Source organism: Neoarius graeffei, chromosome 20, assembly GCF_027579695.1.
Source record: "Neoarius graeffei isolate fNeoGra1 chromosome 20, fNeoGra1.pri, whole genome shotgun sequence".
In the NCBI taxonomy this organism is placed as follows: Eukaryota; Metazoa; Chordata; class Actinopteri; order Siluriformes; family Ariidae; genus Neoarius; species Neoarius graeffei.
This window is the reverse complement of record NC_083588.1, coordinates 8,411,062-8,435,756: the sequence shown is the minus strand read 5'-3', so window position 1 is coordinate 8,435,756 and position 24,695 is coordinate 8,411,062. Positions and strand designations below refer to the sequence as shown.

The following is a 24,695-nucleotide window of genomic DNA, read 5'->3' as shown; positions in this document are numbered from 1 at the left end:
TTTATGTGGAGCATCCATGATATAAGTGTCTGTGTAAATTATTTAAAAATGAAAACATATTAGAACAAGCACTGTTCTGTAAACCTTGAAGCTGAAACTACTGTCAGAGCCGCTGTTCTAGAAATATAAGGGTCTGCAACATCGTGCCCACCATACAGATCAGGAAGTTCCCCAACCAAAAGCCCTGGATAAACAGTCAGGTATGATGCATGTTGCATGCTCACTCTCTTGCATTTAGATCAGGCAATGAAATGGAGTACAAAGCGGCAAAGTATGGACTGAGGAAAGCCATTACAGTGGCGAAGAGGCAGTACAGAGAGAAGCTGGACAGCTTCTATTCTACTGCCGACCCTGGGCGGATGTGGCAAGGCCTGCAGCACTTCACAGATTTTAGGACCGGCACCATCAGCTCCACAAAAAGCCTGCCAGATGACCTCAACACTTTCTACACCCGCTTTGAGACCTCCAGCTACAGCACAGAGAGGAGGCACACACACCTGCACCAACCAACGCACCACCATCAACAGTCTCCCATCAACAGTCTCATCAGGCCAGGTACACAAAGCTCTGAGGAAGATCAACCTCAGGAAGGCAGCAGGACCAGACAACATCCCTGGTCGGTCCCTCAGAGTATGTGCCAATGAGCTGGCTGATGTTTTCACTGCTATGTTCAACCTTTCCCTCAGCCAGAGCACCGTTCCCTCCTGCTTCAAGACCACAACCATTGTCACTCTTCCCAAGAAGAGCCCACCCACCTGCTTGAATGATTTCAGGCCGATCGCACTCACTACATTCATCTCAAAGTGCTTTGAGAGAGTGGTACTGGCCCACATTCAAACCAGTATACCGGACCCCCTGCAGTATGCCTACAGGCCCAACAGGTCTAGCTCAGATGCCATCACTGCTGCCCTCCATTATACTCTCTCCCACCTGGAAAACAAAGACTCCTACATCAGAAGACTCTTTGTTGACTACAGCTCTGCCTTCAACAGGGTCATCCCCCACAAACTCACCCATAAACTGTCCATACTTGGTTTGCACCCCACCCTCAGTGACTGGCTCTGAGGTAAATAAGGAAAAAAAAAGGTAAATACATTACCTTTATTTTGTAATATACTGGTTTTTTTTTTTGCTTTTTATTTTGCCCTATATTGCCTTTACTTTCTATGATTTCTTCCACCTATTTATTGTTGTAATTTGGCACTCATGGTGGACGATAGACTAAGAATTTCATTGTGCAAGAGGACATGTTCCTTACTGTGCATATGACAATGAACACTTTGAAACACTTTGAAACTTGAATCAGTTGGTCACAGAGATACGCAAGTGTTTAGTTTTAAAACCCAAGTCTTCAAGGTCATGTGATGCGTTTGATGCAAATCCTTCACTGATGTCTCTTATATGAGGTTGGTGATTGTGAGTGTGTGTGTGGTGAGGAGGAGAGCAGCTGAACAGTTTAATTCACTTCAGTTTTATCCCAAACAACGAGGCTCTCATCAGTGCTGCTGCTGCTCACAGCTGCATTCTGTAAGTCTCCATGTTGGCTGAATGAGTTTAGATTTCATACCTGGTTGGGCAAATGATTTGATGATGTTTTATTGTTGTTGTTCTCAGGTGGTGTTGGTGCTGTGGAGCTCACTCAGTCAGCCTCTGTGCTCGTGAAACCTGGAGAGTCGTTCTCCATCTCTTGTAAAACCTCAGAGTCGAGCTATTGTATTAACTGGATATGACAACCTGCTGGGAAAGCTTTGGAATGGCTTGGATATCTGTGTAGTGGTGGTAGCACGAATCTCAAAGATACAGTGAAGAACAAGATCAGTTTCAGCCAGGACACATCCAGCAGAACAGTTTATTTAAGAGGACAAAACTCTCAGACCGAGGACACGGCTGTGTATTACTGCGCCAGAGACACACAGCACTACAGACTCCCTGCAGCCCTGTACAAAAACATCCCTGTTCATTTTCATCTCCCTGCAGTCCACTTGTCCCCAGGGACACCTGGTATAAATGAGCTCAGAGGGTTCAGACCCCTCTGTATTTCAAAGACAAAGGGAAATCTACCTCATGTTTCATCTTTGGCGTCAACATGAAATCATTTCTTGTCCTGAGCTGGATATACAGTTAATCCGTCATGAATAATCTGTCAATCCATTCCATTCCAATCCATAGTTAATGTGAAGGAGGTGAAGTGTAACTGCAGGATTCAGACTCTCCAAAGGTCAGGTGATACTGTATGAACATCACAGTTTATGATTTGAACATAATGTCAGTCTTTGGACATTGAAAGTTTGGCTTTAACAGCTTGATTGATGATCATATTCCAGTTCTCTAAACTGCTCTGATCAGTTGGAGGTAAATCTCCTCGTCTACAGATGTGATGGAGCTGAGAATTGTGCCTCTTGTTGCCTGGAAAGTATTTTCACTTCACACGGTGCACAAAGACAAAATAATCTCACAAATTTAGCTGTTTAAATTCATGCTCCGATCAACACCAGAATGATTTGTGTTCAGGAGTCCACAAGACAACAAATAACGTCACTCATTAGTTGAGAACCAGCACCATTAGAATGAGAGGTTCAGTGATGCACTGCTCTTCTGGATCGATAAATGAAACTTCAAGATTTGACATTGCCATCATAAACATTAAAAATCATAAACTAGGATCTTCATACACATGAGATTGATCTCTGTCTTCATGCAATTCTGAACAGGGCTGATAATGATATAAAAGCTTGTTTTTCTCATTATTATTATTATTATTATTATTATTATTTTGATGTATTATGGCAAAAATTCAGTTTATTTTTCATGACAACCAAAATAAGAAGGGAGAATTGCATCATTTATTTATTTATGAACCATTATTTTAAACAAAAAAAAATCTTACTCGTAATAATCATAAATTAATTATTTCCCACATTAAATTGATGTTAAATTGAGACGTGATTTGACTGTGATGAACATCTGCAGAGCTGCACTCAACACAGCTCGTCTGTCATGTTTATGCAAATCTCCATCTCCTCTTGTAATATTAGCACCATGCTTATCTCGAGAGGAAGCGGTTCTCATTCGTCCTCCTTCAACACAAACATGTTTGCTTCAGCTCCACTGCTGCTGCTGGCTCTCGCCCCCTGTGAGTGTTTGGATCGAAGCTTTATGAGTTCATCTGATCCTTTCAGTTCAGCATGTCAACCTTTTCTTTTTCTCTTTTCACAGATGTGTTCTGTGCTACTGAGCTCATCCAGCCAGACTCAGTGGTGATAAAGCCAGGAGAGACTTTAACCCTCACCTGTAGAGTGTCTGGAGCTTCGATCACTGACAGCAGCAGCCACTATGGAACAGCTTGGATTCGACAACCTGCAGGAAAACCTTTGGAATGGATCAACACCATTTATTATAATGGGAACATTGATAAGAAAGATTCACTGAAAGACAAGTTTGTTGTTTCTCGAGACACTTCCAGTAACACTGTGACCTTACGGGGACAGAACATGCAGAGTGAAGACACAGCTGTGTATTACTGCGCTCGTTATCCACACAGTGAGACAAATCAACAACATCCCTGTACAAAAACACCTCATACAGTGTACAGTATAACAGAATGACCACAAGATACAAAACTTATCCATCCACATCGAACTAAAAAATAAATAATCCCACAAATTTCACCAGGGTTTCATGTTAATTTTTTTTATTCGTTTGTGGTGTAGATTTGAAACCACAGTGCTACATCTCTAACACTGCTACACATTAATACACACTATTATAATCACATCACTGACAAAAACGTGTTCTACTGTTATATCATTAAATAACTATAATCACCCCCAACAAATCAGAGTTTGTGTATCATGTGCGAGAAAGTGTGAGAGCATTTTGTCATGACTTTGAAGTAGAATTTTTCCATGATCATGATCCCAATGTCCTCAAGCATTGAGAATAATTATCATTCTTACATTCAGTTTTTCATTAAAACAAACCAAATTCAGCAACAAAGAACATTTTTCATTCTGATGATTAAAACCTGTTGAGGACAGAAACCAGCAGGCTGTTTTGAATGGAAGAGCATCACAATATGCAAATGTTTCTGCCAAATTCCCCCCCTTCCAACTACAGATAGAGAAATATCAGCCTCAGTCACTGTGGGCTCTGGATAAATTTGCACTGCTTTTAGTTCAACGATGTTCTTTCCATTTTTGTTGCTGCTGTCAGCTTCATCCTGTGAGTTTCACTTCAATCATGAACTCGGTGCTTATAGCTCTGTAAACCATCTGTAACACTTTTTTTGGGGGTGGTGAAACACTGAAGCAGTGGGACAGGAGGATTCACTGCAGGGCAATTTTTATTTCAGCTTTTTTGCTGATTTCACATCCAAACACAGCACACAGGGAGGCGCTTTCTCCCTCCACATCAGCCCTCAGCTGGCACTGAAAGACAAAGACACACACACACACACATACGGACCAATAATTTGACACAGGTGTGATCATTTTGCCACTGACCTTCCCCGGCCTCGCCCTCCAGTCACAAACTGGGGCTCGACCACGCCCCCACTGCCACGCCCTCTCAGTCATAATTTTCTTTCCATTGCAAGAAAGTTTGAATAGTTTGTGCTATTTTTAGATCCATGGCATCATCTGAATAATGTGGAGTATATTATTACAACAAAACACTAAAAGTGTAGTTTTGTTGTCTGTCCTTTTGTGTAATTTGTATTTGATCAGAAAATGTGTCATTAGTCCACTGACTTTTAGTTTCTCCTCCAAAGGCATTCTGGAGAAAAAGGAAGGTTGAGTAAATCATCCATAAATCTATTCTCTGCCATCAAGAAGCTATTGAACAGGCAGAGAAAAATAATGCAACTGTTTCTCATCAGGAAAAGTGCAAATTATTTTCCTTTTTTGACAAACGGTCAAATTTAGAAAGTTTCCTCCACCTTTGGTCTTGTAGTTTCTCCTGTATATTGATTCTGCAGCCACATGAGAAATGTCTGAATATGATGTTTTTCTTTCAGCTTTAAGGCCTGTGAGGGGCGCTCTTTCTCTATTCACACAACATCTACCCAATATGCTGAGCTTCGAAGGACTGAGAGAGTGGAATAAATATGAGAACATGTTCTCCTGGGATTTACATTAAAGTTATAAACTCTAACTACAACATTGTTATGAAGCTAAGACCTTACAGATCGATTATATCAGTGTCTCATTGAACCAGGCTGCAGAATCCACACTGTTTGGTGAATTAGTCAGTAAATCGTCAGGAACTCTTATATTTTGTGAATGTGTACGTGTTTTTCCATTTGCAGGAAATGCCTCATGTCTCTAAGCCTGCTGTGCCTTTATGAAAGCCTCAACACTGTCATGCAAATCAAACCCCCTATAAAATATTTGAGGTGCACTCAAGAGAAGTGAGGTTCCAGGTTCAGGTTCCATGCAAACCATGTTCTCAACATTTGTACTCCTGCTGTTAACAGCTGCATCTGGTAAGTATGTGGAGAATTTTGGAGAGAAACAGATAATTGTGGACATATTTCCTTTAGAAAGAAGGCACCTGAATAATTGTTTGTTGTTCACAGGAATTAAATGTATTGAACTGGTTCAGCCTGCAGTCATGGTGGTTAAGCCTGGAGAATCATTTTCAGTCCCCTGTAAGATCACTGGATACTCAGCCACAAGTTCCTGTACTAACTGGATATGACAGGCATCAGGACACGCGCTGGAATGGATCGGCTGGTACTGCAGCTCCAGTGATACCGGCAGCAAAGATTCACTCAAGAGCAAGATCCATTTTAGAGACATGTCCAGCAGCACAGTAACATTAACAGGGCAGAACATGCAGACTGAAGACACAGCTGTGTATTACTGCACTCGTGATCCACAGTGAGACAAATCAACATCCCTGTACAAAAACACCTCATACAGTGTACAGTATAACAAAATGTCCACAAGATACAAAATTTATCAATCCTGTTTCACTGATACTTTCAAATTTGATTGAAAATTATAGCATTTAATAAAGAGGCTTCTGCTCCATTAAAAGCCACACATTCTCCATCAGATGAATCTCCTCCTCATGTTTTAAATAAATTTCATTGGAATGAAGTTTTAATCAAAGAACTGTATTCAAATTATAAAAGATTCGTCAGATTGAACCTTTCATTCATTTCACAGAATATTTCATGAACAGTGAAAATAAATGTGTAAATGTTTCTGCACCTATAGAGGGCAGTATCTCACTTCTCCTGAGGTTAAACTCATGAAACTTGCTTTTTTTTCTGAAATGAGAAAAGACAAGTCTTATCTCTCAGGATTAGGAGCAGAGACATCGTCTCAATAACAACAGTAACACACTCAACATATCAATTCAGACACCTTCAACAATATTATAAACACTGAAATAGACAGTGACTAAAAACATTTCTTCTTTCTATCAAATATGTTCATTCATAATTAACAACCATCTCGAAAATGAAGGAAATTACGAAATTACAAGAACTTTGAAGGTCACTTGGATGTTCACCAATTATTAAAAACAACCACTAAACTGAACTGAAAAACTGTAAAATGTGTCATCGCTCTCATCCTCGGCACATGCAAAATCAGCCCTTGGATCTTCATATTATAGACCTGACAAAGCTTTAACAACAGGCAAGTTGGCATGAGCTCCTGACTGAATGAGTCAGTGATGATTTGTGAACTGAATTATTTCTGGAACTCCATTCAATTTATCTCTGATAATCTGGATGAGAGACACAGCTGAAAAATAAAATCTGTAAAGTTTGTGTTGTTCAGTGATGATCAGAAAACTTCATGTTCTTCTGGGTGTTACAGTGATACACAGTGATGCACTAAAAGGACATGAGATCTAATGAGTAACGAGCAGTTATGGATTTGACAGCAGGAAACACAGCTGGAGTTTTACTGTCAACTTTTTCTCTTCATGGCTGTTCCTCTGTGAATCTTTTTTACGTCTCCAGTGGGCGTGACATGCAAATGAAATCCTGCGTTTGAACCATTTATGGCGAGACATTCAGCTCAATAACACACCTGCAGTTTGTGTTCATTTACAGCAACAGGAATCATTTGAATTCTTTGAGATGGGACGAGGCAGAGTTTTGAGTTACTTTGCTCTCACAATGTTCATTCAATGTTAGTCTTATCGATTTCACAATTAAAATATAACATCTTTTCCCTTCTTTATTTTTTTCGTTTTAACTGTACCACCTGTCTTTGTGTTCTTGTATTTCAGATTCCTGCAGTCAGACACTGATTGAGTCTGATTCAGTGATCATCAAACCTGATCAGTCTCATAAACTGACCTGCACAGCTTCTGGATTTGACTTTGGGAGCTCATGGATGGCTTGGATCAGACAGGCTCCTGGAAAAGGGCTGGAATTTGTTGCAACTATCGAGGATGATAGTGATAGGAAGTTTTTCTCCAGTGCAGTTAATGGCCGCTTCACCATCTCCAGAGACAACAGTAAGAAGCAGGTGTATCTGCACATGAACAGCGTGAGGACAGAAGACACTGCAGTGTATTACTGCGCCCGACACACACAGTGATACTTAGGGTGACCATTCGTCCGGATTTCGTCCGGACAGTCCGGTTTTAGAGCCGTCTGTCCGGACGTCTGTCACGCGTCCTCACTTTTTACATTTTGTCCTCATTTCGGACCCTCAGCCGCCACCGTTGCATCAATCGTCACAAATCCCCGCCCATTATTTACACTTGCTATTCTGCAATGACATACAGGCAAAGATAGCCTACAGGGATTTCTCGTATACAAACATTCGCGCTGCGCACGCAGCTGATGGCGCCTCTGCAGCCTCTGATTGTCAGGAAGCTGCTGTCACTCAAAAGCTGCGCTCACGCGATTGACTGATTTTTGCTCCTCCGAGCTGCGCGCACAGTGCGAATGTTTGTACGGAAAAACCTATGAATGTTGGCACGCATGCTGTTGAACAATACTCATGCCGAAACGAAAGACATCCTTTAAAAATGCTTGGTGCTTAGAGCATCGTTTTGTCGGCAAGAGCCAAAAAGGAGAACACTTCGCCTTCTGCAAGCTCTGTCGCATTGACATTGATGTGGGGAGCAGAGGTAAATGTGCGATAGCCAGACACGCGGACACAGACCGCCACAGAGAGAATGCCAGCAGTGCTGGACAGTCATCTTTAGTATCATTTTTTGCCCCAGCTCTACCAACCCCAATCGATGACAAAACCACTGCTGCTGAGCTGACTAAATTGTTCCACACCATTAAACACCATCACTCGTACAGGAGTTTAGACTGCTCTGCAAAAGTTGACAGGCAGGTATACAGTGATTCAGCAGTGGCCAAAGGATTGACATTGGGCAGAACGAAAGCACAAGCGCTGTGCTCGAATGTGTTAGCCCCATATTCCACACGCACCCACATCGACTACATAAAAGAAAACGATCTGTATTTTTCTCTCGCCTCAGATGCCTCGAACAAGGGCGCAATCAAGTGTTTCCCGATAGTTCTCAGATATTTCCACTTCGAACTGGGAGTCCAACACTTCCTGATGGATTTTTATAATGACAGTGACGAGACATCTGCAGCTTTTGCCAACCAAATAATGAGCAAGCTGGAATCCGCTGGTCTGGATTTGAACAAAGTGTCGGCTTACACAGCAGATAATGCCAGCGTTAATTACGGGAAGCATAACAGTGTGTTTCAGAAACTAAATGACGCAAATGAAGGCATTCGTTCTGCCAACTGCCTCGCACATCTGTTGCACAATACCAGTAAATTCGCAACAGCAAAAATGAGTGTGGACGTGGAAAATGTTGTCCTCAAAATCTACAGCCATTTCAGCACCTCTGCCACAAGGACAGCGCACCTTCAGGAATTTTGCGAGTTCCTCGAAATGGATCGATGCAACATTGTGCGACATGTGATGACACGGGGGCTATCTCTACTGCCAGCTGTGGACAAGATTGTGAAGTACTGGGGACCACTCTCAAGCTACTTCAGGAGCCTGGGAGAGGATGCATGTTCAAAAGTCCTGTGGGAGTGCTTCGGAGATGAAGAGCAGTCACTGCATGAGCTGTACTTTTTTTTTTTCCTCAGCCATGTATTGGTGCTATTCAGTGAGTGCATTCAGGCACTTGAAGGGAAATCCTTCTGCATCACCTCCGTCTACCACCTGATGACCAATTTACAGAACCAACTGGAGAGGAAACAACGAGACAGCTACTTCAGATTCACTGTGAACAATAAGCTGAAAGAGCTCACTCCACATCTGAGCAAGAGATACAAGGCTGAGTTTGTTGTGGTCTACGAAAGGGCACTCAAATATCTCCAAGACAGATATGACTTCTCTGAACAGAGCTTCCACAGCCAGGTGAGCAAGTTAAGTCTGAAACATGCAGTCCTCTTTGATCAGTTCTGTGAAGCAGTGAAGGTGTGCAGAGTGGATGTGGAAATGGATGACCTCTATGAAGAGTATTCCTTTGTGGAGAAATTTGTCAGCAGCTCTGTGGAGGTGGAGAACTGGAGCACTGAGGAGAGATATTTGAAACTCTTCACCCAGACAGATGTATCTCTGAACAGCTTGAAGATCATCAGTGCCTACCTATTTTCCATTCCCTGCAGCAATGCTCATACTGAAAGAGTGTTTTCCATAATGACCACTGCATGGCATAATGAAAGGAATCGTCTCGAGGTAGACTCAGTGAAGGCAGAGCTCCAGGTCTGAATCAACCTTACAGAGGATTGCACAGAGATGTACGAGAAGTTCCTGGCCAATAAGGCACTTTTGGAGGTAGCCAGGAAAGGGCTGAAATATAAGAAGTAGGCCTAGCCTAAAACATCTCTGGTGAGTGGTTACCCATGGCATTAGCCTTTATATAAAAAGTTATAGGCTTATTACAACAAAATCATTTAATGTAAATTAAAATGTGATTCAGTATTTCAAATAAATTAATACTGTCGGCTTTCTCCTAGGTGAATTGGCAGAGCAGTCAGAGCAGAGCAGAGCAAAAAGACCAGAATGGAGGAAGAGCCTAAATGATGCCTGGATGAGCAAATGAACATTCTAGACTAATGTTTTTGTTGTTCAGTAATGTTTAATGATGTTTTCTCCAAATTCCTGTGTTATAGGTTATAGGCCAAATGTAAATGACATGGTTGACTGTCATTTTTCATGTTTTTCTTTTTGATATTTTTTTGGATAAGCATAAAATTTGAACCTTTTTCTTTAAAATCTCTCCTTCCAGTTCTGGATATTTTGAAAATAGGACTTTTGTGCCTCTAGAGGGCAGTCTGTACAAACTCAGCCATCTCAACTTGTTGCTCTCTGCACATTCAGGCCATTTTTCTTCTCACATCCTGCTGTGAATCATGACCCTCAGATTAAACAGACTTACATCCAGCGTTCAGCGACCTGTGCTGTGTTGATCAGTAGATAAGGCTCTTTGTTCTGGAGAACCTGTTTTCATGGTAAATTCATAAGGACTGAAATGAGGAAGTTGATCAATAGTCTAATTTTATACAAATAAACCCCTGTTTAAACTTTTCCTATGAAATGTGAATCTGTATGATGTTACACTGTATAAAATCATATCCTTTTTTCCATTCAGAGACATTCAAATGGTTTAAAGGTTCTGTGGATGATTAAGGGTTCTCAGCTTCTAAAAATGGTTTTACTCTCAACTCTTTCGTTGTCGGGTTCCACATACCGGTAGAACCTTCTAATCATCCACTCATCTCTACACTGAGCAGCCTGTGGTTGTGGGTTTAATCCATCCAAAGTGCTCATGGACACTCCCTATTCAAATAGAGTCGGGTATAAACAGCATGTTCTTGGCTCTTCTAGTTTCCAGTGAGCTGTGTGATAGATAACACTCCCATAAACTTTCAATCTGGCTGAAGCAGAACTCAGAGAATGATGATTTCAGGACAGTGTATTTTATTTGGACTCATTTCATGTAAGTTTCAGATTTTTCATGAGATTATTGGGAGGAAAAAGAGCCATTCAGCCCTGATAAACATGATAACATTACCAAGTTATACTCTTCTCTTCCAGATTCTTATGGACAGTCCCTGACCTCCTCTGCTTCTGTGGTGAAGAGACCTGGAGAGTCAGTCACTCTGTCCTGTACTGTCTCTGGATTCTCAATGGGCAGCTACTGGATGCACTGGATCCGTCAGAAACCAGGAAAAGGACTGGAGTGGATCGGCTACATTGACACTGGCACTAGCACGACATTTGCTCAGTCTCTGCAGGGCCAGTTCTCCATCACTAAAGACACCAATAAAAACATGCTGTACCTCGAAGTGAAGAGTCTGAAAGCTGAAGACACGGCTGTTTATTATTGTGCACGAGACTCACACTGATACAACAGACTCCAGAGCTGTACAAAAACTTACACAAGCACATCCTCATGAGCTGTAAATATTCCCTCAGCAGGAAACTGAACCCCAGAGTCATTTATCATGAACATCTTCATGAACATTCTGCTTTTCATTTTGCTTCAAGTCCTCTGAGAGGTGCTCTTTCTCTACTTTGACAACATCTGCCCCACATGTTGAGGTTAAAATGACTGAGAGAAGACTGATGTCCAACAATGTGTCTGGAAATATGTTTCATTTAAAAAGAAAGAAAGAAAGAATTGTCAGAAAAGTCCAATTTTGAGGTGTGCATCAGGAGGGGAATAAGCTCTAATAAAGTCTCAGGAGCATGTGGTCAGATATGAAGCTTGTGGGAGCCACAAAAGACCAGAAAAATGAACATGGCAGTGTATTGGGAGCTCATGTGATGCTGCTTGACACGTTTCTTCATCCTTGTTCACGTCACTGTGGTTTCAAGACATAATGTGTTTATATTGTGGGAAAAAGAACTAACAGAGTTTGTGAGAAAATATTATAAAATAAAAATAAATGCAGACATGGGCAGGAGGGGAATTTATGTCCTCAAGCACAGATAATAATTATCACCCTAAATATAGTATCTAATCCTTGTTGCAAGTTTCTCTGTACAATTCCCTCTATTATTGATCTGGTATTGAAGTTGGTAAAGAACTTTCTGTTATGGAAAAGATTTGTTCCATTAAAAAGCCACACATTCTCCATTCGATGAATCTCCTCCTCATGATTTAATTAAATTTTAAATCGATTCTCCTCCCATCATCAGCAGAAAAGCAAATACAAACGCCAAGGCTGGATATTGCTCTATTTATGTGGTCTGATGGTCTCTGTTAAACGTTGGAGAACAGAGAAGACCCCAGTACAAACAACACACACCTTGTTCTCTCCATCTCGACTGCTCCTGCTGGCAGCTGCTTCCTGTGAGTGCTTTATCAAATTCATTCATTTACTACAATGACAATAAATGTGTAGCATATATTGCGTGCACTGTAAAAAAAAAAAGTGACCATCTCAACTTAAATTTTCTAGGCAACATGATGCAAGAGAATTTTGTTTTGAGATGGTCAACAACAAAAGGTAAGTTGGTTGAAGTCAAATTTAAACAAGAAAATCCTTCTTAAGTCAACAAAGATCCTTGTTAAGTCAACAAGGATTTCTGAGTTTAAATTTGAGTTCAGCCAACATACTACTTGTTGTTGACCATCTCAACTCAAAATTCTCTTGCATCATGTTGCCTAGAAAATTTGAGTTTACATTTGATTTCAACCAACGTATTTTTGCTGTTACCCAAATTAGGTTACTCTTCTTATAATAACAAATAAATGTTTGCTATAATAACATGTATTTCTACATTTCATATGATGTTTTTTTCAAGTTACCTGTACCTTAAAACATACAATAAATCACTGGCGCAAAAAAGACACTTACAAATAATTGTCAAAGGAAAACACTGACCAAAATGTTAACGTTTTTAATGACTGATATTTCCATTGTGTTCACTTCATGAACAAATGTATCATAAATATACAGTGTATCACAGAATTGAGTACACCCCTCAAGTTTCTGCAGATTTGCAAGTATATCTTTTCATGGGACAACAGTAAAGAAATGTAACTTTGATACAATGAAAAGTCAAGCATGTGTGGCGGTAACCAAGTGAGTAGTACAAAGAAAAGTGTCCCATGCTTACAGTCAAGCATGGTAGTGGGACTGGTTGGGGGCTGAATTAATGCTGTTAACATTGGGAAGCTGAAGATCACCCAAAGAAACATGCATGTCAACATGTACTGTGACTACTGAAGATGATCACAACCCCCTCTATGCATTTTTTACATAGGGGTGTACTCACTTTTGTTGCCAGAGGATGAGACATTAATGGCTGTATTCTGAATTATTTTGAGTGAATAAATTGAAACAGTTATATAAGCTGTACACTGACTACTTTTCATTGTGTCACAGTGAAATTTCTTTAATGTTGTCCCATGAAAAGATATACTTACAAATCTGCAGAAATGTGAGGGGTGTACTCATTTCTGTGATACAATGTATTGTCCTCCAGTTTAAACCTTAGTTGAAGTTCAAATACATGACTTCAATGCCAGGAAAAAGGGTGTCTGAAATCTGGATTTTAACAGGTTTTCAATAGTCATACAACAATAGGATAAGAACATTTCAAATGGTAAATCCTTACTAGAGCCCTGCACTCCCGCGGGAGTCCCGTGGGACTCGCGGGACCCGCCGCAAAGCAGTGCGGCGTGGGACAAATTTTGAAAGCTCATTGAGGGCGCAGGTGGGACCGGAAGTGCACATATGCGGGCGGGAGTGGGAGTGCACATATGCAGGCGCAGGTGGGAGCAGTGATAAGCTGCAGTCCCGCTAACTAAAAATGTGTTTTAAACAGGTTACACAGTGACGGTAGGCTTGACTCAATGCTATCCCAGAAATCCTTCCTGTAATATGCAAATTTGGCTGTCCAATCAGAGGCGGCCAAATTTGCATATTACAGGAAGGATTTCTGGGATAGCATTGAGTCAAGCCTACGGTCACTGTGTAACCTGTCTCTCTGATTAGAGTTGTAGACTAACTCAAGCAGTAAATCACTTCACTCATGGTACAAAGTAAGCCCATTCACTTTTTTATGCTGATCAGAGAATTACAATGGTTTCTCATGTGACAAAAATGTGCGATTTGCAATTAAATATTTTAATCGCTTGACAGCACTAATTATTATTATTAGAGACACTACATGCTGAATTCAGAAACAAGGAAAATAATAACAAATGTGAATGTGAGCTGTAGATATTTATGCTCAAATCCACTCAAAGTAGGGGGCGGGGCACCATCACGCTGTGTCAAGACAAGAACTTTCCTGAGAAATAACGCGAACGTCTGCATCATGCGGGGTTTGCGGGCGGGAGCGGGATAAAATATGGCAGGCGAGGGCAGAAGCGGGACTGAAAATCATAATTCTTTGTGGGCGCGGGCAGGAGCAGGACTGAAAAATCATAATTCTTTGCAGGCGCGGGCGGGAGCGGGACTGCACAATGCGGGAGCGAGCGGGAGCGGGACTGAAAAATCCGACCCGCGCAGACCTCTAATCCTTACCTCCCTCGGTGAAAACAGTGCAGGCCATCTCTCCTGGACCTCAGACACCATAGGCTGCATCTCCACAATTTCCTTATGGCGTAGGGAAAAGGTCAGACTCATCTTCATCCTCATCTCGGCCGTGTTCTTGTTTTTTTTCTTGAATTCTTCCACCAGAGCAAGCCGCTCCTCTTCAAGTGTACTATCATCATGGTGGTCAGGGTCGTCTGGGATGTGATTCACTTCTCCCCTTCTGGCTTTTTTGAGAGTGAATGGGATATCTTCCCCATCTCCTTGTCGCCTTTTACTGTTCACGTCCATCTCATTGCATCCTGCCTCATGCAGTTTTGCCCTGTAGTTGCCAAGCTTGTACTTGAGACTCACAAGCCATGCATTGTAACCGGTTATGCTGTCTGTGTCTCTTAGGCATGGATACTTGAGCACCAGAGCAGATACAACTGATTCAAGTTCATCTTTGGCAGGGTAGCCTCCTCTGAGGTCAAAAATGGCCTGTGCAAGTTTATCCAAAATTTCTGTTTTTATAGCTCTGCTCACCTCAAGAGCTTTATTTTCTTTTGCATAGACCTCATTTCCTTTCTGCAATTTTAGCTCAATGTCATAGGAGAGTTTTGGGATGGGGAATGGAGAGGGCCACTTCCTGTCCTCTCTCAGTGGGCTCTTGACAGTGTCTGTTTGGAGAGAAGAGCTGGGCCTGGAATCGTCTGAATGTAAACTTGCTGTGTCCAAGGAGGAGATTGATCCAGAGATGTTGCTGTCAGATTGGTCACAAGCAGAAGAGGGGAGGGAAGAGGTCCACATAGTATGTAGGACAGCATGTCCTTCTGGCAACTCCGACATTGTGGTCAACAGCCAAAAACACACAGTAGGCTCGGCAAGCTTGATACACCTTTTCACACTTGTACCGTGGACTATGTAATAGCATACGTGCCCGCACCCGCGCTTGAAGATCCTGTCTCCAATACCATGTTCCCTGTAAATGTTCATTCACAGTGCCATAAATGCTAGTGCAATTTCTGCGAAATGTATGATCGTCACCTCAAAACGTAGACTCTGTGGTGCAGTTATTTTTAGGAATACTATTTAATCCCACATGAAAGTTAATGGATTCGAAACTGTTGTATGGCTAACATGGTGAACGTGACTAGCGAAGCTAACACCAGTTAACAATCCCAACTTGGCTAATGCAGTTCGTTGGAGACAATAAACATTCACAATAACTGATCCATTTTATATAGTCCTATAGAAGAACACGATGACGAGCACAACCCGTCTTCTAAAACAAGCAAACATACACTACTCACCATGAAAGACAACCAATACTCCAAGCAAGGCAAAGTTCTTCAGAACAAGCACGTTCCTCCTTGATGTGATTTGCCCCTGTGCAGAGGTAAGGAAACCCCATACAGCACGTGTATATATGCGTCATTGGTTCTACCAACAAGGATACCGACATGCAGCGTTGCAACAGGTTGCAGCTAGTTCTATCAACAAGGATATCTTTGATATTTGGATGTTAAAATTCTCGATAGCTCAACATGATATCACAATGAGAGAAAGTGTATTAGGCTGACCTGGTTTAGTTGGTTGTAAGTGAAAATGACATTTCTGAGTCAAATGATATGTAAAATCTATGTTCAATCAACACCCGCCCGTAAAATTTTTTACAGTGTGAGATATCACCATGACAGTCCAGCCAGGCCAGAGTCTCTCTGTCCAATGCAAGGTTTCATAGTCAGTCACGAGTGAAGGTACGTCATGGATGCGACAACCTGCAGGAAAAAACTCTGGAGTGGATTGGACACATCTATCGTGGTGGGAGTCTATATTCCAATGAGAAACTAAAAACTAAGTTCAGCATCTCCAGAGACACTGCTACTAACACAATCACAATTCGAGGACAGAATCTGCAGACTGAAGACACAGCTGTGTATTATTGTGCTCTCTCTCCACAGTGAGACAAATAAACAACATCCCTGTACAAAAACACCTCATGCAGTGTCCATTGTAACAGAATGTCTTCATGGGGTGGCCTTGGGCTGAATTCCCCTTGAGCAAGGTACCGTACCTAACCCCTAACTGCTCCCCGCGCACTGTAGGATGGCTGCCCACTGCTCTGGGTGTGTGTGCGTGTGTTCACTGCTTCAGATGGGTTAAATGCAGAGGATGAATTTCACTGTGCTTGAGTGTGCATGTGACAAATAAAGGTTTATTCTTCATCTTCTGTTGAAAATGTCTTATAGATCCAAGTCAAACTAAAAAATAAATAATCCCACAAATTACAACAAAGTTCCATGTTAATTATTTTTTCAGTAGTTTGGAGCATAGATTTTAAACCCCTGTGTGACATCTCCATTATTGCTTCACATTCTGCACACTATTATAATCACATCACGAACAAGAACTTGTTGTAGTATAGTATCATTCAGCAGCAGCAATAATCACCTCAACCAATTAGAGTTTGTGTATCATGTGTGAAAAAGTGTGAGAGCATTTTGTCATGACTTTGAAGAGAAGTAGAATTTTTCCACGATCATGATCCCAGTATCCTAAAGCATTGATAATAATTATCATTCTAAATTCAGTATTTAATCCTTATTGCCTATATCACTGATCCTTGAATATTTGATTGAAATTATAGGATATGATAGAGAGGCTTCTGTTCCATAAAAAGCCACACATTCTCCATCAGATGAATCTCCTCCCCATGTTTTAAATAAATTTATGTGGAGCATCCATGATATAAGTGTCTGTGTAAATTATTTCGAAATGAAAACATATTCGACCAAGCACTGTTCTGTCAACCTTGTTGCCGAAACTACTGTCAGAGCCGCTGTTCTAAAAATGTGAGAGTCTGCAACATCGTGCCCACCATACAGATCAGGAAGCTCCCCAACCAAAAGCCCTGGATAAACAGTCAGGTATGACGCATGCTGTATGCTCAATCTCTTCCATTTAGATCAGGCAATGAAATGGAGTACAAAGCGGCAAAGTATGGACTGAGGAAAGCCATTACAGCGGCCAAGAGGCAGTACAGAGAGAAGCTGGACAGCTTCTATTCTACTACTGACCCCGGGCGGATGTGGCATGGCCTGCAGCACTTCACAGACTTCAGGACCACCACCAGCAGCATCAGCTCCACAGACAGCCTGCCGGATGAACTCAACACTTTCTACACCCGCTTTGAGACCTCCAGCTACAGCACAGAGAGGAGGCACACACACCTGCACCAACCAATCCCCCCACCCCACCATCAACAGTTTCATCAGGCCAGGTACACAAAGCTCTGAGGAAGATCAACCCCAGGAAGGCAGCAGGACCAGACAACATCCCTGGGCGGTCCCTCAGAGTATGTGCCAATGAGCTGGCTGATGTTTTCACCGCTATCTTCAACCTTTCCCTCAGCCAGAGCACCGTTCCCTCCTGCTTCAAGACCACAACCATTGTCCCTCTTCCCAAGAAGAGCCCACCCACCTGCCTGAATGATTACAGGCCGAAAGCACTCACTTCAATCATCTCAAAATTCTTTGATTGAGTGGTACTGGCCCACATTCAAAGCAGTATACCGGACCCCCTGCAGTATGCCTACAGGCCCAACAGGTCCACCTCAGACGCCATTGCTGCTGCCCTCCGTTATACCCTCTCCCACCTGGAAAACAAAAACTCCTACATCAGAAGACTCTTTGTTGACTACAGCTCTACCTTCAACAGGGTCATCCCCCACAAACTCATCCAAAAACTGTCCACACTTGGTTTGCACCCCACCCTCAGTGACTGGCTCTGAGGTAAATAAGGAAAAAAAAAGGTAAATACATAACTTTTATTTTGTAATATACTGTTTTTTTTCTTTTTATTTTGCACTATATTTGCTTGACTTTGTAAAATTGATTCCACCTATTTATTGTTGTCATGTGGCACTCATGGTGGACGGCAAACTAAGAATTTCATTGTGCAAGAGGACATGTTCCTTACTGTGCATATGACAATAAACACTTTGAAACTCTTTGAAACTTGAATCAGTTGGTCACAGAGATACGCAAGTGTTTAGTTTTAAAACCCGAGTCTTCAAGGTCATGTGATGCATTTGATGCAAATCCTTCACTGATGTCTCTTATATGAGGTTGGTGAGTGTGAGTGTGTGTGTGGTGAGGAGGAGAGCAGCTGAACAGTTTAATTCACTTCAGTTTTATCCCAAACAACGATGCTCTCATCAGTGCTGCTGCTGCTCACAGCTGCATTCTGTAAGTCTCCATGTTGGCTGAATGAGTTTAGATTTCATACCTGGTTGGGAAAATGATTTGACGATGTTTTATTGTTGTTGTTGTCAGGTGGTGTTGGTGCTGTGGAGCTCACTCAGTCAGCCTCTGTGCTCGTGAAACCTGGAGAGTCGTTCACCATCTCTTGTAAGACGTCAGAGTCGAGCTATTGTATTTACTGGATACGACAACCTGCTGGGAAAGCTCTTGAATGGCTCGGATATCTGTGTAGTGTTGTTGGCACTAATCTCAAAGATACAGTGAAGAGCAAGATCAGTTTCAGCCAGGACACATCCAGCAGAACAGTTTATTTAAGAGGACAAAACTCTCAGACCGAGGACACGGCTGTGTATTACTGCGCCAGAGACACACAGCATGACAGACTCCCTGCAGCCCTGTACAAAAACATCCCTGTTCATGTTCATCTCCCTGCAGTCCACTTGTCCCCAGGAACGCCTGGTATAAATGAGCTCGCAGGGCTCAGACCCCTCTGTATTTCAAAGACAAAGGGAAATCAACATCATGTTTCATCTTTGGCCTCAACATGAAATAATTTCTTGTCCTGAGCTGGATATACAGTTAATCCATCATGAATAATTTGTCAATCCATTCCATTCCAATCCATAGTTAATGTGAAGAAGGTAAAGTGTGACTGCAGCATTCAGACTCTCCAAAGGCCAGGTGATATGAACATCACAGTTTATGATTTGAACATAATGTCTGTCTTTGGACATTGAAAGTTTGGCTTTAACAGCTTTAATGATGATCATTTTCCAGTTCTTTAAACTGCTCTGATCAGTTGGAGGTAAATCTCCTCATCTACAGATGTGACGGAGCTCAGAATTTGTGCCACTTGTTGCTTGGAAAGTACAGTTAGATCCATATATATTTGGACACTGACACAAATTTTGTTTCTTTACCTGTTTACTGAAACATATTCAAGTTATAGTTATATAATGGACATGGACATAAAGTCCAGACTTTCAGCTTTCATTTGAGGGTATCCAAATTAAAATTGGATGAAGGGTTTAGGAGTTTCAGCTCCTTAACCTGTGCCACCCCATTTTTAAAGGGACCAAAAGTAATTGGACAATTGACTCAAAGGCTATTTCATGGGCAGGTCTGGGAAATTCCTTCATTATGTCATTCTCAATTAAGCAGATAAAAGGCCTGGAATTGATTTGAGGTGTGGTGCTTGGATTTGGAAGATTTTGCTGTGAAGAAAACATACGGTCAAAGGAGCTCTCCATGCAGGTGAAAAAAGCCATCCTTAAGCTGCAAAAACAGAAAAAAAACCATCCGAGAAATTGCTACAATATTAGGAGTGGCAAAATCTACAGTTTGATACATCCTGAGAAAGAAAGAAAGAAAGAAAGAAAGAAAGAAAGAAAGAAAGAAAGAAAGAAAGAAAGAAAGAAAGAAAGCACTGGTGAACTCATCAATGCAAAAAGACCTGGACACCCACAGAAGACAACAGTGGTGGATGATTGCAGAATAATTTCCATGGTGAAGAGAAACCCCTTCACAACAGCCAACCAAATGAACAACACTCTCCAGGAGGTAGGCGTATCAATATCCAAATCTACCATAAAGAGAAGACTGCATGAAAGTAAATACAGAGGGTTCACTGCACAGTGCGAGCCACTCATAAGCCTCAAGAATAAAAAGGCTAGATTGGACTTTGCTAAAAAACATATAAAAAAAGCCAGCACAGTTCTGGAAGAACATTCTTTGGACAGATGAAACCAAGATCAACCTTTACCAGAATGATGGCAAGAAAAAAGTATGGCGAAGGCGTGGTACAGCTCATGATCCAAAGCATACCACATCATCTGGAAAACACGGCGGAGGCAGTGTGATGGCTTGGGCATGCATGGCTGCCAGTGGCACTGGGTCACTAGTGTTTATTGATGATGTGACACAGGAGAGAAGCAGCCGGATGAATTCTGAGGTATTCAGAGACATACTGTGTGCTCAAATCCAGCCAAACTGATTGGTCGGCGTTTCATAATACAGATGGACAACGACCCAAAACATAAAGCCCAAGCAACCCAGGAGTTTATTAAAGCAAAGAAGTGGAATATTCTTGAATGGCCAAGTCAGTCACCTGATCTCAACCCAATTGAGCATGCATTTCACTTGTTCAAGACTAAACTTCAGACAGAAAGGCCCACAAACAAACAACAACTGAAAACCGCTGCAGTAAAGGCCTGGCAGAGCATTTAAAAGGAGGAAACGCAGCATCTGGTGATGTCCATGAGTTCAAGACTTCAGGCAGTCATTGCCAACAAAGGGTTTTCAACCAAGTATTAGAAATGAACATTTTATTTACAATTATTTAATTTGTCCAATTACTTTTGAGCCCCTGAAATGAAGGGATTGTGTTTTTAAAAATGGTTTAGTTCCTCACATTTTTATGCAATCATTTTGTTCAACCCACTGAATTAAAGCTGAAAGTCTGAACTTCAACTGCATCTGAATTGTTTTGTTCAAAATTCATTGTGGTAATGTACAGAACCAAAATTAGAAAAACGTTGTCTCTGTCCAAATATTTATGGACCTAACTGTATGTTCACTTCACTCAGTGCACAATGACAAAATAATTTCACAAATTTAGCTGTTTAAATTCATGCTCTGAGCAACACCAGAATAATTTGTGCAGGACTGTGAAATAGAAATGACAAAATCCGAAACAATTTTAGCAGGGGGTCTGGGGGGCGCATCCCCCCAGAAGCTGAACAGATTTTGTGTATATTGATAGATTTGAAGCATCTCCTGAAAGCGAATATTTTCTCAAACATGCCATTTAATTTGAACTGTTATTATTATGTTGAAATAATACAATATGAACTGATTTACCTTTTAACTGATAAGGGTTCACTTGAAGAATGAAAATATATCAATAACATTCCTCATATTGTAAATTCACTTATATTCTTCTGTTGATTCGTATCAATTCATTGGGTACCATAATGTCTTTTCCGGGGGGAAATTCTAGACTGACTATTAAATAATAGTCACGAATGTTCTTGTTTTTGAACTGATTCAATACCAAAATGTCTTTCTTGTTCATGTTAGACAGATTCTAGTCAAAAACTATATACAACTATTTACAAGTCAATATTTATATTTATTTCCTTTTCTTTGTTAGCAGTTTCTTCAGCTTAGAAAGCCTACTCTTTTCTTTCTGACTTTCTATATGGCTTTTCCTTGCTCTTTTGGTCTCTCTTTCATTACGTATTCATGATAATAATGAACATTATGAACAATAACATAAGTTAAAACTACATAAATAATAAATGTGAACAAGATGGTCTACCTGGTAATCTATAGTTCAACAGCTTCAATTTCACAAATTCCGCATGTTTTTTTTCCTTTAACATGGTCAACTAAATGTGTTCTTCCACCAGAACCGTACTTCACATCCTGATGGCACAAGATGCAGTAAGCTTTCCCCGGTTCTTTTATCTTCCGTATGTGCTCATGGAGATATTCACTACCGGCTTTAAACTCCAGCCATCGCCAATTCCATGGATTTTTGATACGGTTTTCCTTGTCAATGGTTTTGACATCATCGGTCTCACCGTCCTCCCTCTGAACGATGTCCCTCCATGACGGGGACATACCGCAAAATTCTCCTTTTCAAAACCATTGATATCGAAAGCGTGTTTAAAGAGCACAATGGTAAAATGAAAAGAACACAATTTCGCGCCGTGGTTTGTAAGCATGGCACAAATGCGGTAAACTGGTCTGTCATTGTCGCAAAAGAAAAAAAGATACCAAAAAAATTACAATGTCGTGACATAAAGAACAATTTGTGGTAGGCTCTTTCCCAGACTCGCCGGCTCGGTGACACTCGCTGTACGAGACTACTCGCGGTCGGTAGACAACAATCCCCCCCCCCCCCCCCCCCCCCCATTTTTTATTGGAAAATTAGATGATTTACTAAAATTATATTTTTGGCGGCCAAATTCGCAGAATTCCGCGGATTTTTCACAGCCCTGCTTGTGTTCAGGAGTCCACAAGACAACAAATAACGCTGCTCATTAGTTGAGAACCAGCACCATTAGAATGAGGGGTTCAGTGACGTACTGCTCTTCTGGATCAATAAATGAAACTTTAAGATTTGACATTGCCATCATAAACATTAAAAACTAGAAGCTAGGATCTTCATACACATGAGATTGATCTCTGTCTTCGTGCAATTCTCAAGAGTGCAGTCTGAACAGGGCTGATAATGATATAAAAACTTGTTTTTCTCATTATTATTATTATTTTGATGTATTATGGCAAAAATTCAGTTTATTTTTCACGACAACCAATATAACAAGGGAGAATTGCATTATTTATTTATTTATGAACCATTATTTTCAACAAAAAAATCTTACTAGTAATAATCATAAATTAATTATTTCCAACATTAAATTGATGTTAAATCGAGATATGCGATGTGACTGTGATGAACATCTGCAGAGCTGCACTCAACACAGTTCCTCTGTAATGTTTATGCAAATCTCCATCTCCTCTTGTAATATTAGCACCGTGCTTATCTCAAGAGGAAGCGGTTCTCATTCGTCCTCCTTCAACACAAACATGTTTGCGTCAGCTCCACTGCTGCTGCTGGCTCTCGCCCCCTGTGAGTGTTTGGATCGAAGCTTTATGAATTCATCTGATCCTTTCAGTTCAACATGGCAACCTTTTCTTTTTCTCTTTTCACAGATGTGTTCTGTGCTACTGAGCTCATCCAGCCAGACTCATTGGTGATAAAGCCAGAAGAGACTTTAACCCTCACCTGTAGAGTGTCTGGCGCTTCGATCACTGATAGCAGCAGCCACCTTGGAACAGCTTGGATTCGACAACCTGCAGGAAAATCTTTGGAATGGATCAATATAATTTATTATAATGGGGATATTTACAAGAAAGATTCACTGAAAGACAAATTTGTCGTCTCTCGCGACACTTCCAGTAACACTGTGACCTTACAGGGACAGAACATGCAGACTGAAGACACAGCTGTGTATTACTGCGCTCGTGAACCACAGTGAGACAAATCAACAACATCCCTGTAAAAAAACACCTCATACAGTGGAGAGGATAACAGAATGTCCACAAGATACAAAACTCATCCATTCACGTCGAAGTAAAAAATAAATAATCCCACAAAATAACAAGAGAGTTTCATGTTAATTTTTTTTTATTCATTTGTGGCGTAGATTTGAAACCACACTGCTACATCTCTCACCCTGCTGCACATTTATACACACTATTATAATCACATCACTAACAAGAACTTGTTCTGCTGTTATATCATTAAATAACAATAATCACCCCAACAAATCAGAGTTTGTGTATCGTGTGAGAAAGTGTGAGAGCATTTTGTCATGACTTTGAAGAAAAGTAGAATTTTTCCATCTCTCCAATTAACCTGCTGTGGCAGTGGGGGCGTGGCCAAGCGTCAGTCTGTCAATGGAGGGCGGAGTCAGCGAAGGTCAGTGGTGGAATCATTACACCTGATGGGAATTAACCTGTGTTTGTTAGTTAGTTAGTTGACTTTATTAGTACCCAAAGGTAGATTTGGTTTGCAGTCAAGTGATCTCTGCTCATACAAAACACCCAAACATCTTGGACACACATAACATACAAACATTCCACACTAAACACAAGACATAACATACAAGCATTTCACACTAAACACAAGACAACACCAAAAGTAGTGCATCCTATTTAAGAGACATGGTATCATATAGTTAAAATACCCTAGAAATGTGCCATCACAATCCATGTTTAGAGGCTATTTTATTAATTTCTCTAATAGCAGAGGGGACAAAGCTTCCTCTGAAGCGCTTTGTTTTACAGGCAGGTTGGCTGCATCTATAACCAGAGGGTAAGAGCTGAAATTCCTTATTTAATGGGTGGGAGCCATCTTGTAAAATGGATTCCGCTAT

The 24,695-nt window shown here is 41.2% G+C and overlaps 4 gene segments (V, D, J or C); all 4 read left to right on the top strand.

The window, feature by feature from the left end:
* Positions 1–3,090: 3,090 nt before the first annotated feature.
* On the top strand, positions 3,091–5,344 carry LOC132869419 (immunoglobulin heavy variable 4-61-like). The segment is given in 3 exon segments: positions 3,091–3,133; positions 3,217–3,524; positions 5,306–5,344. Coding segments are annotated over 3 exon segments (390 nt in total).
* Positions 5,345–7,096: 1,752 nt separating this feature from the next.
* LOC132869418 (immunoglobulin heavy variable 3-7-like) lies at positions 7,097–7,562 on the top strand. The segment is given in 2 exon segments: positions 7,097–7,148; positions 7,249–7,562. Coding segments are annotated over 2 exon segments (366 nt in total).
* A 3,339-nt stretch (positions 7,563–10,901) lies between these two features.
* On the top strand, positions 10,902–11,362 carry LOC132869417 (immunoglobulin heavy variable 3-74-like). The segment is given in 2 exon segments: positions 10,902–10,953; positions 11,052–11,362. Coding segments are annotated over 2 exon segments (354 nt in total).
* Positions 11,363–18,695: 7,333 nt separating this feature from the next.
* Positions 18,696–23,548, top strand: LOC132869416 (Ig heavy chain V region 914-like). The segment is given in 4 exon segments: positions 18,696–18,735; positions 18,823–19,147; positions 23,289–23,386; positions 23,490–23,548. Coding segments are annotated over 4 exon segments (522 nt in total).
* Positions 23,549–24,695: the final 1,147 nt, after the last annotated feature.